The 13842-nt window shown below is 37.0% G+C and overlaps 1 protein-coding gene across 2 annotated transcripts; it reads right to left on the bottom strand.

The window, feature by feature from the left end:
- Positions 1 to 493: 493 nt before the first annotated feature.
- Positions 494 to 13653, bottom strand: LOC143847462 (DDT domain-containing protein DDR4). 2 transcript variants are annotated; one of them, XM_077356285.1, is made up of 12 exons: positions 13361 to 13653; positions 13156 to 13266; positions 8122 to 8208; positions 7977 to 8014; positions 7791 to 7872; positions 7477 to 7583; positions 7144 to 7303; positions 6982 to 7074; positions 6596 to 6719; positions 2404 to 2446; positions 2247 to 2321; positions 1101 to 1226 (listed from the first exon to the last, which is right to left on the bottom strand). In XM_077356285.1, the coding sequence occupies exons 1-11, from the start codon at positions 13505 to 13507 to the stop codon at positions 2285 to 2287; spliced, it is 1029 nt and encodes a 342-aa protein (XP_077212400.1). In that variant the 5' UTR covers positions 13508 to 13653; the 3' UTR covers positions 1101 to 1226; positions 2247 to 2284. The 2 variants fall into 2 exon arrangements, with proteins under 2 accessions (XP_077212399.1, XP_077212400.1); XM_077356284.1 differs by lacking the exon at positions 2247 to 2321 and having other exon boundaries at positions 494 to 1226; positions 13361 to 13650.
- Positions 13654 to 13842: the final 189 nt, after the last annotated feature.

Below are 13842 nucleotides of genomic sequence, written 5' to 3'. Positions count from 1 at the left end.
GGCTGTGGCCCATCTAATGGACGGTTTGGATCATCCTACGGTGTGGCCATACCGTACTTTTAATAAAGTGAGGAGTGCCCTCATCAAATGATAACATGGTAATTGTAATAATCTCTGGCAACTGTTTAAATAATAAATAAAGGATGAGTTAGTACAACTATCAAAATATGGTAGTGCCAATATCATTAGCCTTAGAAAAGCTTTTATCAAAATAAAAGTAACCAACGTTGCTTGAATCATTGACTCCAAAGAGTTGCGAATTCTAAGCTAATATCATACAGTTCCTGCAAAATCCTTATTGAATACCCACATTAAGGAACAACACATAACTTGGGTACAGCCCTATTATCAAGTCTTTCCCACAATAAATGTGGTACTTCACAGGGATGGTCACAACACCTTAATTCAGAAGGCATCCTTTTAGAATTATCATCAAAGCTATCTTACCCTTTCAACAGTGGGAGATATGCTTCCCAAAGTAGCCTGAATTCAGGAACAAAACATTCAACTGCATAGAAAAACTGGAATATCCATGGGTGATATCCAAATATGAAAATGTTCGACATAGTAATAATTCATGCAGTAAAGGAGCCTGTTTGGTAGTAAAGTATGTCAAAAAATACTAACTGCACTTTGCTTTTCCTTGTTATAATACAAAATTCAAGGAAATCATGTCATATGTGCACCTGTTATGTAATGATTCTCTGCATCATTTCTATCCAGAGTTTGCTATACACTATTCTCTTCACTGTTCACCTTCATTTTCAGTAGCCGAATCCACTTCGTATCGGCCGTTGGATTGCTCATCATCTGTATTTTTTGACGGGTTGCCATCGTCAGAGTCAGAAATGATTTGAATGTGATTATGAGTAGGTTTTTGCCTCAGTCTCTTCTTCATACCATCATGAGTTTTAGTAATCATATCAGACACATTGTGTTCCTGGTGACCATTGTTGGCTGCTGTTCTCCTACTACGACGCAAACCCAGAGCCCCTATGGCCTGAGTATCTTTCTGTTTCTCGGCACCTTCCGAGCTTCTTGTCGGCTCAGGATTGTCGTTGTCCTCATCAGAATTGCTTAAGTAATCATCATCGAGATCATTTTCATCATCATTTTTTACATCATAATCCATATCTTCATCATCACCATCATTTTCATCATCATTTTTTACAGCATGCTCAATATTTTTACCTTCATTTTTTTGCTCTTGGGTTGTCTTCCCTTCCCTAATTCACAGTTTAAATCAGTGTCAGTTATGAAGCTTCAAGTACCTAAACAAAAATTAACGGAATCAAGGAATCCCATACAATCTTATTCTTTGAAAACTTTTCTACACTAATAACAGCATGAGTTCAGAATAACCCTGGAGAATTAAAACAGCAAAAAAGGGAAAAAAATATGAAAGGTACCGGGAGATATTTTTTGTGGTTTCTAGTACAAAATGCAGAGATTTCAGCACATTAATAGTAGTATAAGATAATTCTGTTCATCTCAAAACTATGAAAGTGATTTAGTTTCATTTATGAAATACAAGGATGATTGTGACTTTCCAATCTGTGAAGTTAAGAGCAAGTTCTTCGACCCTTAACATGCAGAAAGAAAATCTAAGGAACACAGTTAAGAGACTTGGAAGTATCTAGCCCTCTCTAAAATAAAGAACATGAGATGAACACTTGTCTCTAGCAGTGGACCATTTAACAATATGCCTCACGATTGTTTAGCTTCATTTTTCAAATACAAGGATGTTTGTGACTTTCCAATCTGTGAAGTTAAGAGCAAGTTCTTCTGCCCTTAGCATGCAGAAAGAAAATCTACTTAAAGAGACTTGGGAATATCTCTCTATTTTTTTTTGAAAGACAGGAGTATCTTGTCCACTCTAAAATAAAGAACAAGAGAAAAACCCTTCTCTATAGTTGTGGATCATTTAACAATATGCCCACATTTATTCATGTAGAACTTCAATTTTTCATGGAAGTGCCTTCTGTCATCTCTTTCTGAAGCGTCGACTACTTCATAATGCTTGAAAGATATTGCTCACCTAGCCATTTTTGCCTCAGCCATATAAATACTTTAAAATGCTTCCATTCCTAGTTCAGATACTTAAGTAAACACGAAAGGAAGAACAGATGCTATAAATGTCGCACAGCCCTCAAAAAATAGAATTATCTTTAGCTCTTAAAGGGGAAAAAAGAACAAACTTAGGGGATAAATCAGGAGAGTATGTATATTTATGAAAAAAACCCTACTGTATTTTGATGATTAAGATCAATATTCTGGAGATCTTTTAAGCTTCTTTCAGATATTTTCGGGAACATCTCAATCTGGCAACAAAAATAAGGAAAATCAAACAAACCCAAAGTGGCAAAAATGGAAAGAAATGCCTTGCATTGCTGCAGAACTTACTTGATAAGCTGTATTGCCTCATCAATAGAACGGTCATATTCATCTGTAAATAAAATTCAATTATTGAGAATCATTCTTACAAAACTTCAAAGGAAAAATAAGACAAATGAAAGTTGTTACTTGTTAGAAAGTTACTATTATACAGCCAATATCATTCAGTAGATTCTGCGCAATAATCAAACAACGATAGAAGGGATAACTTTCTGTTAATAATTTGTTTAAAAAGGTGATCTCTAACTTGCATGCGATGATGCAATGTTGAGTGATGACTACAGAAGCCTGACCATTATAATAACAACCATGAGTTTTGATAGCATATATAAGATCCTACATCGGAAAGGGAGAAAAGATTTCTGGGCCTTATATGTGGATTCTCCCTCTCCCTGTGAAGACATGTTTTCAGCATCTCCAAGGGGCGAGCCCCTGCAGAGTGGGTCGGGCATAGTAGCGTTGTGGGAAAACAAAACTGGGGAGGGTAGAAGACCCAGAACCGGACAATATTTACACAGTGGGGTCGGGGCGTGACATAATGGTATCATAGTAGGACCTCCCACAGTACGGTGTGCCAACGAGGATGCTGACCCCAAGGGGGGGGTGTGAGGGCATTGGCATTGGCCTCAAGGGGGTGGATTGTAAGACCCAACATTGGAATGGGAGAAAAGATTTCTGGGCTATATATGTGGATTCTCCCTCCCCCTGTCTAGATGCTTTTTAAGGGGCCGCCTCTCTACATCCGTCAGCAAGGAGTTCAGGAATTTTCCTGCAGCTGACAGCCCCATCTTACATTTCCCTTCTTTCCTCCCCTCCCCTGTTGATCGGCCTTATCCGGCACTCAATGCAACCAACGGCTCCTCTTTTCCTCTCCTGCAGTTTCCGAATAGCAACCTGATGTTCGCAGGTTTTTCTCAGCATTTTCCTTCCTTTCTTCCCCTCATTTATCTCTTATCCTCGACAAACAACCAGATGTTATAGCTGTTTTTCAAGCTCAATTTGATTACTGAATTCCTATCAGATATGTTGTTCTGCAACCCTTTATAGCAAATCCAGCCATCACTTTCCTCTCTCGGCTGTCTTTGATGTTCCCTGCTGATTTATGCCCAGTTCTACCATTTTCCTATCATTTTATTCATCACCGGTGGCTAGTAAGTAGAGCCATTGGATGTACCGTGGTTGTTGCTACCCCTCCATCCCCTCTTGGGAGCTTCTCCTCACAGAGTTCAAGGTCGAGGCACACGATAAGGTGTGATCTGACCTTTAATATCCCTCGCCCCATATACAATTCCATTTACAGCCCTATTTTTTTACCTGTCCCTTTTCCAACCATACCTTATACTTTTAGGCCCTAACTTTATTTATTGGGAAAAATACAGATACACCCCCTCAACTATTTGACATTTTCACTTCTAACCCTATAGTTTCGAAGCCACCAACGACACCCGTGAACTTTATGACAAATTTAAGTGGACCCCCTCCGTTGACGGTCAGTCACTTTAACCTGACGGAATGACTCAAACTAACCTGGGTTAATATTTTGAGGACAGAAATACCCTCCTTACTGGTTTTAAGCCATTTGCAAAGGGCTTAGGGTTACGCCATTTCCTTCCAAGCTTATTTCTTCCTAGTTGACAGTTCCTCCTCCTCAATGGCAACAAGTGGCACTCTTCTTCAAGACATCCCCCACCACAGACAATGAAACCCCGCTCCATGGCTACATAAAACCCCACATTTCAAGAAAAAAACAATGATAAAAGACAAAAAAAGCCCTAAAATCTTAGGGTTTATGTGCAAAGCATGATAATGATATGGATGAAGACAAACAAAACCCCTACATCAAGGGTTTGTGCTGATAAATAAATGAGGGTTTGAATCAAACCCTAATTTTCAGTTTTCAAGTATGGAAACCCTAATTTTTAGTTGGGGAAGACGAGGGCATTATAGTTGCTTCCTGCTCTCCGTCACATTAAAAAAACCCAACAAAATCGTTGGTGACTTCGAAACCATAGGGTTAGAAGTGAAAATGTCAGATAGTTGAGGGGTTCTATCAGTATTTTTCCTTTATTTATTTTCCATCTTTTCAGCATTGTGGATAGTATGTTATTGATAAATCTTAGTTACATATCTGATTTATTTGCCACGAATATTTATGTGTTAGCAACCTATGTTTGGACTAAATTTAATCTGTTGGTGAATTAACTCAAAAAGCTCTAAATCTTTGCATAACCTTGTTGCTAGTTGATTAATTTAGGATGTTTAAATCTATTCATAGAATGATTTGTTGTTTTAAGTGACGTTTAGACACTTTTATGCTCCTGAAGTTCTCTAAAAGAACCTGTAAACCCTAGGTTTGCACCAAAGAAGTACCAGAGCCAAGGTTTGCATCACATCAACACAAAACTAGACTTCTAGAATGTTCTATAATCGCCTGTCTGAACCTTCTTTACGCCAATAAAATGGGATTAAGTGAAACCAACTCTGATCCTATGACAATGGGCAATAAGTCAATCAATCATCGTTTTTGTTGATGGCTAGTTCATGAACTAGCCGACATAGTGTATACTAGCAAAACATAAACGAGGCCACTACAATGTAGCAGTTAGTGATGATCATCCTAGTAAATAAATCTTACTCCGGAAGAAATTAAAACCTATTCCCCTTCCAACATTCGCCAATACAATATTTTTATTATGTGCCAGAGATATATAATACTTTACCAGGTATTTCAGAACAAGAAGCATAAGGTATGGAGTTGGCTCAACCAAGACAAGCCAAATCCCTTTGTAGAGAGTGCACCAAGAAACATATGGATGCTATGGGGATCAAAATTAGCAACTAGTGGAATTCGGTACAGATATCGGTACTTCCTGTATTGCACTAAAAAGCAAGTTTTGACATGAACACAAATGTAATATCAACATGTATCGGGATTGAGCCTCTAGCCTCCAGCCTCCAACCTAGAGGTTGGAGGTTCAATCCCAGCTTACCTACCAAAAAACATGTATCTATTTAAAACATTTCTGATTTGTGTAGCTTACAAGATGCTAACAGATCCGGTTCACTATCTTTGGCAGTATTATTAATCTCACTATTTTATAAGCAGTATTGCGGTATGCAAACTCAACAAGTTTGGTCATCTCATGAACAGCAAGAAGGCTCCAGTATAGATGGATTGCCAAAGATACTTTATCACATTCAGGGTATATAAATGAGTATGAGTGACTTCAATGCCACTTTTTATATATTATACAACTGGAACAATAAATACCCCATGGTTTTTTATGCAACTAAGAAGCTTCCGGTAAAGGTTTTAAATTTCAGTTTCGGTTTCGGTCACTATGGAAATGGAAACATTTTGGTTTATGTTGGAAATTTAGGTGGAAATCCTGTAAAATCAAGGAAACATATGAAAATGATAGAATTTGAAAATGAAACTTCAGAAAATGATAGAATAAGCACAAATACATACTTAGAAACCATCACATAAGCAAGAATACGATCCATAATGGTTTAAAAATATCGAAATAACATGCACTGTCGCGCATGTCTAGTAATTTATTACATACAAAATTTCACATGTAATTCATATAAATATTTGTAAATAATACATGCACCACATTTTGCACACAATTCACATACATATAATTATGTACTCCATAGTAATATAGTATACTGCTATTACTCTAACGATTTTGATTTATGCATTTTGGTTTCGGTTTCGGCGGGGATGGAAATGGAAACATGCCGGTCATTTCGTGTCGGTTTCGGTGGAAATTTAAATTCATGCCGGTAACTATGCTAAAAAGCTCCAAGTCCATCATTTATCAGTATCCTAAAGCTTTTCTGATATTTGCAGAGCGGATATTTTGTCCCCGTCTCCATTTAGAGAATTCTAACTCCGAGGCTCAACGAACAGTTGACTGCCGAAAGAGAACCACCAAAACATAAGGACGAATTGAACCAGTTTTTCCAGCAAAATTAAATCAACTGCCCATCTCCAGGATTTTCCAATTCTCCTTGTCACTGTTTCTCTCATTGAAAAGAAAAGAATGAGCTATCATCTTTGTATAAGAAAATAGTAGTTGGGCACATCAGCATACTTTGTCTAAGTTCCTCATTAGTGACACCATATTGACATTTCTATCATAGCTAAGCAAGCATAAAAGCTAATCGGTACAAATATGAAAAATGGTCATACCAAATGTGTAACTGACAGGTCCGCGACCACGACGGGAGCGACTATTCCCACTTCCATAAGAAGTAAGAAAACTATCCAGAAGCATAGCTTGTCTTTGTTTTCGTTTCAGTGCCCTTTCTTTCTTCTGTTATGATAAAATAAACTAAATGGCTGAGTACAACAAGGATAAACTTATAGCCCAGCAAAGCATGAGAATATAGGACAAGTATAAATAAGAAAATCAGTTATAGCCCAGCAAAGCATGAGAATATAGGACATGTATAAATAAGTAAATCGGATTTATTTCTAAACATCCCATGGCTACTCAAAAAAAAATTAGCAATGCTTTATGAAGCTAAATGGGAATGTTAAGAGGTTCAATGTAGGTTAAAGCAAGATAAATTCACCTTTTGAAGCTCCTCAATAACAGGAATAATATCATTTTTAAGTATTTTCCCAACCTCAGCTTCAACTATGATTTTGCTACATGAAAGTTTATCCTGCACCCAAAAATAAAAGGGTAAATATGGTCAATTGCCCACCATAAGGGCACAGCAATGTGATCTTACTGATATTTCCTGAAACTCTCCGAGATTAGTGGCAAGTGTCTGCCACTCAATACTGACTGCAGGTTGTCCTAAGCGGCCCTTCCCCTTCAACTTCGGATTGAATTCAACCTTCTTTGTTTCCACGTATAACCTATGTCCAAGAATCGAATCCCCATCATACCTTAAGAGAAAAATACAGAAGATATTAGCAGAATGTACTACCAATTATTCAAATATCAGAAGAACTGGCCTAATTTATATATGACCAGAAAGGAATTCCGCTAGACATGAGCTCTTCAAAGCAATGAAACAATGTACTGAAACAAAAAGTAGATTCACATTCATAAAAAGTACCAGTAAGAAGTTCCGTGCTCGTCTCCCGCTATCCTATCTTTACGAAAAGTAGAAATTTGTATTTTGTTTTTCAGTGCATCATCAATATACCTCAATGTATCATCTTGCTGTGAATAAAAAATTGAGTTACTCTCAAAATTGCATAAAATTATAGAAACAGATACTAGGTGGCACTGTATACTTCCCCCGAGAAGGCCAAAACTCCATTATTTCAAGATGACGAAAGAACGGTCCACTGGATCTGACCAGTGAAAGAAGTATACAGAAAATCATTTCCAAACAGAACTAAGAAACGCAAAGACAGGTTGCTTTACATCTGCGCGGATTTCACAAAGTGCTTTAAGAATCAGTAGACGAATTGCCGGATCAAGTTCTTTGTATCTTGATACCTCCTCACTGCACAAAGCAAGGATCCGTTCATTATGGCCTCCAGCAGAAGTAAACTTATAGAGGAGAAAAAACAAAAACAACAATCAACCATGGAAGTGATCTGTGCATACCCATGAGCCACAATGAGTGGAAACTCCCCTTCAGCAACCTGCGCTAAGATTACTTTATATCAGCAAATAATACTATTTTTAATTTTTTTTACAATGAAACAAATTTATTTGATTTGATAGAAATAATAATGTTAGAATGACCTACCCACGACCACCACTCAGAAAGTTTTTTACAAAGTACTGTCACCCATACATCAGAGTCTGTCAAGCTTTTGCTTACAGGCGGTATCCCCTGGTAAACATTCAAATCATCCCAGATAATGTAATGGGTCATAACATGCACAACAAAGTAGATATATTGACTCTCATTAGAAGAAGAATACATGTGATTGAGTTTCTGAAATAATATTTATGATCTTCAAGATTACAAGGTAATAATGCATTACATGATACATACCGCTAATAATATTCAGAAACCTAAATAATAGATTCTTCAATAGAAAGTCTTCAAAAATAAGAGGTAATGAATACGAGCGCTTGGTATCGTCACCGGTGTCAATATAAAACATGTCATTTCTTGACATAAAATAGATGCAAGGAAAACAGACAAAATAGGGTCTTTCTATCCCATGTTATATGGGTTCTTCTGAACATCATAATTGTTTTAAAAATAATCGTAGCCTATAGGTTCTTTCTATCCCATGTTACATGGGTTCTTCTGAACATCATAATTGTTTTAAAAATAATCGTAGCCTATAGGTTCTTTCTATCCCATGTTACATGGGTTCTTCTGAACATCATAATTTTTTTTTAAATAATCGTAGCCGACATGAACAGCATGCAATCAACATAGAATGCTCCGAAATATAGATAGAAAATAAAAATCATTATCATAACCATTTCATACATATGCTGCTATAATATTAAAAGAATCACTAGAGCAATTGAAGATGGATGGAGAGGGTAACTAAAGGGTGTGATAGTCCGTAAGGTAAGAAGGGGGTTTGGAAGTGCGAGTAGATGATCCTATAGGGCTGATTTTTGGTACACACCCTATCCATGGAAGGGCCTTCCAAATGAATGCTTTAGATCCCCCCAAAAATGTGGCCCCCGCTATGGTTTATAAGCTCGGCTCAGATAAGCTTATCTGAGCAGCTGCTCACAAACCATTTCCTCATATTATAAAACAAATATATATATATATATATATATATATATATATATATAGAGAGAGAGAGAGAGAGAGAGACTCATAAGGGAAAGACCAAAAAAGAAAACCTTATAAAATGCATTCAAGAAAGCATCTCTTTAAAGTGTTCCAGACAAAAAAAATTCTTTATGGAAGCATCAAGTTTGATTTCAAAGTGCATGTATTGATGAAACAGAACAATTCCAAAGAGACATCATAAAGCTTCACAATTACTTGCATTGGAGTGTTGCATGCCAGGAAGCATCCATGGTTTTAAATTTCCACCAAAACCGAAATGAAACGACTCAGATGTTTCTGTTTCATTGATACTGAAACACATCGAATCCGAAACTCATACTATCAATGGTAAAATATATCAGTATGTGGTACATAATTATACTTATATGAATTGTATATGAAATGTAGTGTATGTATTATATATAAATACTAATATGAATTACATGTGAAATGTGGAATGTACTTAATTAACGGACATGTGTGACAACGCATGTCACTATGTGTTTGACGTTGTTAAACCATAAGAGATTTCGATCTTGCTTATGTGGTGGTTTCCAAGCGTGTATTTGTGCTTATTCTAGCATTTCCTAAATTTCATATTAAAATTTTAACATTTGTTTTGTTTTCATACATTCCCATGATTTTACAGGATTTTCATTGAAATGTCCAACCAAAATTGAAACATTTCTATTTTTGGAGAAATTATATTGTGAACCGTGTATGTGCTTACAGGCACATAATGGGAGTACAAGAGAGGCGGCCCCTTGATATTTCATCTTACAACAACAACATCCATTGTTGGATCAAATATCAAGGGCTTCAATTTGACTATGCGCAAGTCTTATTTTTGGTAGGTAAGCAGGGATCGAACCTTCGCCTCTAGGTTGAAGAAAAAAGCCTTGACCATTGAGTTAGAGGCTCAATTCCTAAAGGACTACGCACAAGTCTTCCCAGACACCAAATAAGAACTCTTTGTTTTTTGTAGCGACTGACACTGAAACCGAAATTTAAAACCTGGAAAACATCAAATTGATCCTACTGTTAGGGATCATATTATTGGCATTGGTAGGCCTCAAGATGGAACCCTCTAGCTAATAGAGAAACAATAGTATCCAAAAATCAAAATGACTTGGGTCAAGGACGGGTGTCGCCTCATGGAAGAGGCCTTTAAGGCTATTATCGTGTGTGTGTGTGTGTGTGTGTGTGTGAGGGAGAGAGGGGGCAGCAAGTTGTGGCCCTGTGTATGACTGCAAGAGCTTTTTCGTATTGGAGGATGACTAATGCATGGTCACAACCTCCACCTAGATCAATTTGTGTGGTCAATTTTTTTTTTAAACTTTGTAATTGTTGTAATAATAGAAAACCTGGAGAAAGGTTCAAGGCAAGGCAGCAGACTAATTATAGTTTCCAAATTTTATGGAAAATTAAGGGCAACTAGGAGTCTGTCAAGTTGGCTTACAACCCATTTCAGTTGTTCAAAAGCATGGCACCAACATAATCCGAGTCACTAAATTGAACTGAAATCGCTTCTCCCTCTTGTGTCCAATGAGAGAAAGACAAGTTGGGCCCCTAACTGAGAAGTAATTTTCCAACGGGGAACAGCTTGAAGATTTCTAAGTTATATTCTTGCCTTTGAAAAGATAAAGAAGGAAAAGGGAAGAAGCAGACAAGCAAAAGTCTTGTTTTCCATTTGAATTGAAATTGAAGATACTTTAACACTATAAAATCGTAAAACATATTCGCATCAAACTCTTCAAGTGAATATAGAAAGAACAAAAAAATCACTTAGGGCACGTTTGGCTACCATGAATTTTTTTTTTCTTGGAATATTAGCTTATCTAATGGTAAGGGACAGTGGGAAAGGGACTGTGTTAAGTGACTACATGGGTCCCACTAGAGTGGAATAAATTAGTTTGGATTTAGAATAGAAGATATGATCATTAGATTACTTGGATGTAGATTAGGCAGGTAGGATAAATTAAACAATTGGCATTAATTTGGATACTAGTCAAGATTAGGTTAATCTTTATTTCGTTATTTCCATTCTTAACATTAGATCTTTCTATGTTTATCTATTGAATGTTTCATATAAACACGCACTAGCTTCTCTGTGATGGAATGAAGAAATTATCTCAGAAATTGTCTTTGAGCACAAAGAGGACTGAACCTTCCCTCGAAGCGGGTCAAGAGGCCGATATTCCCTCTAAGAAGATCAATTCTATTGCAAAGAATTTTATATGCAGGGAAAGATGTCACTTAAGGCGTAAGATGGGAAAGTCTTGTTGGGATGATAAGTTTAGAAGGTTGCTGCTTTGATTGGTTGTTACAATTAGGAGAATAAAGTTAGTGGATTGCTACTATTAATTAGGAGAATAAAATTTGTAGGTTGCTACTAGGATTGATTGTTGTTATTATTAGGAGTGCTCTTATTTAAGAGGTCAAGGACATGAAAAGTCTTTCCTATTTGGTAGAATTGTTTCCTGTTTTATTGATAGTTAAGAGTCCTCTATAGATTGCTTGATTGTAATTGAAAGAAGATTACTGAATGAAGAATTTTATCCCAAAAATTGTGTCTTTGCACAAGGAGGACCGACCCTTCCCTCGAAGTGGGTCAAGAGGCCGATCTTCTCTCCAAGAAGATCAATCATATTGCAAACCGAATTTGGTTTGTAACATTTGGTATCATAGCCATCGAGAAGATACTCGCCCACAACCATCTGAGCCTCAACATCCAAATCACTGTAAAAAACAGCGAAGGAGTTGTTAACTTACCAACTTCTCCGAAAGCTTAAGCTGTTGGAGAAAGGCGTTATTTATCTTTTATACTTTAACACTCCCCCGCACGTGTGACCCACTTGGCAAACACGTGGCACATGTGGTCCCACTTTGGGCTGACCATTGCATGTGGATTTTCGCTATCCGGGAGGTTTGAACTCGAGACCTTTGGCTTTGATACCATGTTAACTTACCAACTTCTCCAAAAGCTTAAGCTATCGGAGAAGTTGGTAAGTTAACAGGAGTTTTGATGAACGACACGATAAGATTGATTTGAAAATGGAGTTCCCTCAACCATTGATGACAAAATACGAAATGGTGACTAACTGCAAGTAAAAAAAAAGAAGTAAATGAACGAGAAAAAAGAAGACAAGTGGGAAGAATTTCGAAAAGTCCAATGCAAGATCTTATTTTTCACCAACTGGCCAGTGCTTAGATGGGTGGAATGTTAAGTGCCTGGATGGGTCCCACTAGAGTGGAGTAAATTAGTTTGGATTTAGAATAAAAGATCTGATCATTGGATTACTTGGATGGTAAATTGGACAGGTAGGGTAAATTAAGCAACTAGGATTAATTTGGATACTATATAAGATTAGGTTAATCTTTACTTAGTCATTCCATTCTTATCACTAGATCTTTATATATCTTTCTGTGTTTATCTATTGAATGTTTTAGATAAACACTCATTAGGTTCTCTGCGATGGAATGAAGAAATCAACCCGGAAATTGTATCTTTGTGCACAAATAGGACTGACCCTTCCCTCTAAGATAATCAATTCCGTTGCGAACCGATTCGGGTCCGTAACAGACTAAGTGGGGAGAGGGCAAAAAAAAGCCTACAAAACTAGGAAACAAAAAACTCCACTCAAAATCTAATCAACTTTTTACTGATTTTTTAGCCACTTCTCAACCTCAACCTATTCGTGCCCTCTCAAGTCTCTACTACTATCCCACCTGACCTACCCCTCTCTTACCATTTGGAAGCACTAATTCATCATGAAAAAAAAAAAAAATCTGGCTGCGAGAGATGACCTTAGTTTCATACTTATTTTCATCAAATGCAAGGTTATTATACTCACATTCATGGCTAAATCAACAGGAACCCTTGGCAAAAAAAAACATTATGTGAATGTATGGAAAGAAGCAATAGATGACCGAAAGTATGTGTGCACTGAAACTAAAACTACATTTTGTTAATCAAATATCTTCAAAAAGAAAATACAGAAATCAGTTGATTCAATATGCCAATCAAATCACCTTCAAGAGGGCAATGTGGAGCTGAGCCAAAGTAGTGTTAGGCAAAATAAGAGCTGTTTCGATCTCTTCCGCTGAAATCTCCAAACGGGTCTGAATCACTGGCTGAAATACCTGAAATAAAAGATTTAAAGAGGCAATGACCTATTGAAAATCCATCAACCTATATTTACAAGAGAAGGAAAAAAAAAAAAAACTCTAAACTTACATGTAGGAAGTTAAGAACAGAAGCCAACTCCCAGCGTGCGCGAAGCCGAGAAATCTGAACTGAAATCATTGATCCATTTTCATCGGAGAGACATTTCACAAAACCCTCTTCTCCCTTTGGCTTCCCTCTCCCGCGCTTTTCAGCCATGTTGCAGAAAGCGCGGTGAATGGAATTTTGAAAAGAGAATAATAGGCAAAAGAGTAGGGTAAAGAAAATGAAGATAAAAGTGGGAAAGAAAGATCTCTCCAGGTGAAGAATGTGAATGTGAAAAGGAGAATATCTACCGAGAGAAAGGCTCTCCCGCCTGAAATCCTGAAATCATTTTTCCGATCTAATGGCTAGGATCCTCCTATAGGAAGTGATATATTTATTACTGCTCTTTTTACTTTTTACTTTTTACAATACAAGGCGTAGTGACAGGGAAGAAAATGGGGAGAATATATTATTTCCCTTTGCACAATGGGCCATCAAACGACTCAGCA

The sequence above is a fragment of the Tasmannia lanceolata genome, unplaced genomic scaffold, assembly GCF_043159265.1.
Source record: "Tasmannia lanceolata isolate RefF3 unplaced genomic scaffold, GAP_Taslan_0.1 ptg000015l, whole genome shotgun sequence".
Taxonomy (NCBI): domain Eukaryota; kingdom Viridiplantae; phylum Streptophyta; class Magnoliopsida; order Canellales; family Winteraceae; genus Tasmannia; species Tasmannia lanceolata.
Note: the sequence above shows the minus strand (reverse complement) of the source record. Positions and strands in the feature narration are given on the sequence as shown.

Bases quoted from the DNA above. Each gene is read 5' to 3' on its own strand.
- LOC143847462 (XM_077356284.1), bottom strand. From the start codon at position 13,507: ATGGCTGAAAAGCGCGGGAGAGGGAAGCCAAAGGGAGAAGAGGGTTTT. The intron at 8,209-13,155 runs GTGATTTGATTG...AATGTTTACCAG, and splicing joins TCCACATTGCCCTCTTGAAG to GGGATACCGCCTGTAAGCAA. The intron at 7,584-7,790 runs GTAAAGCAACCT...TTTTATTCACAG, and splicing joins TTTGTGAAATCCGCGCAGAT to CAAGATGATACATTGAGGTA.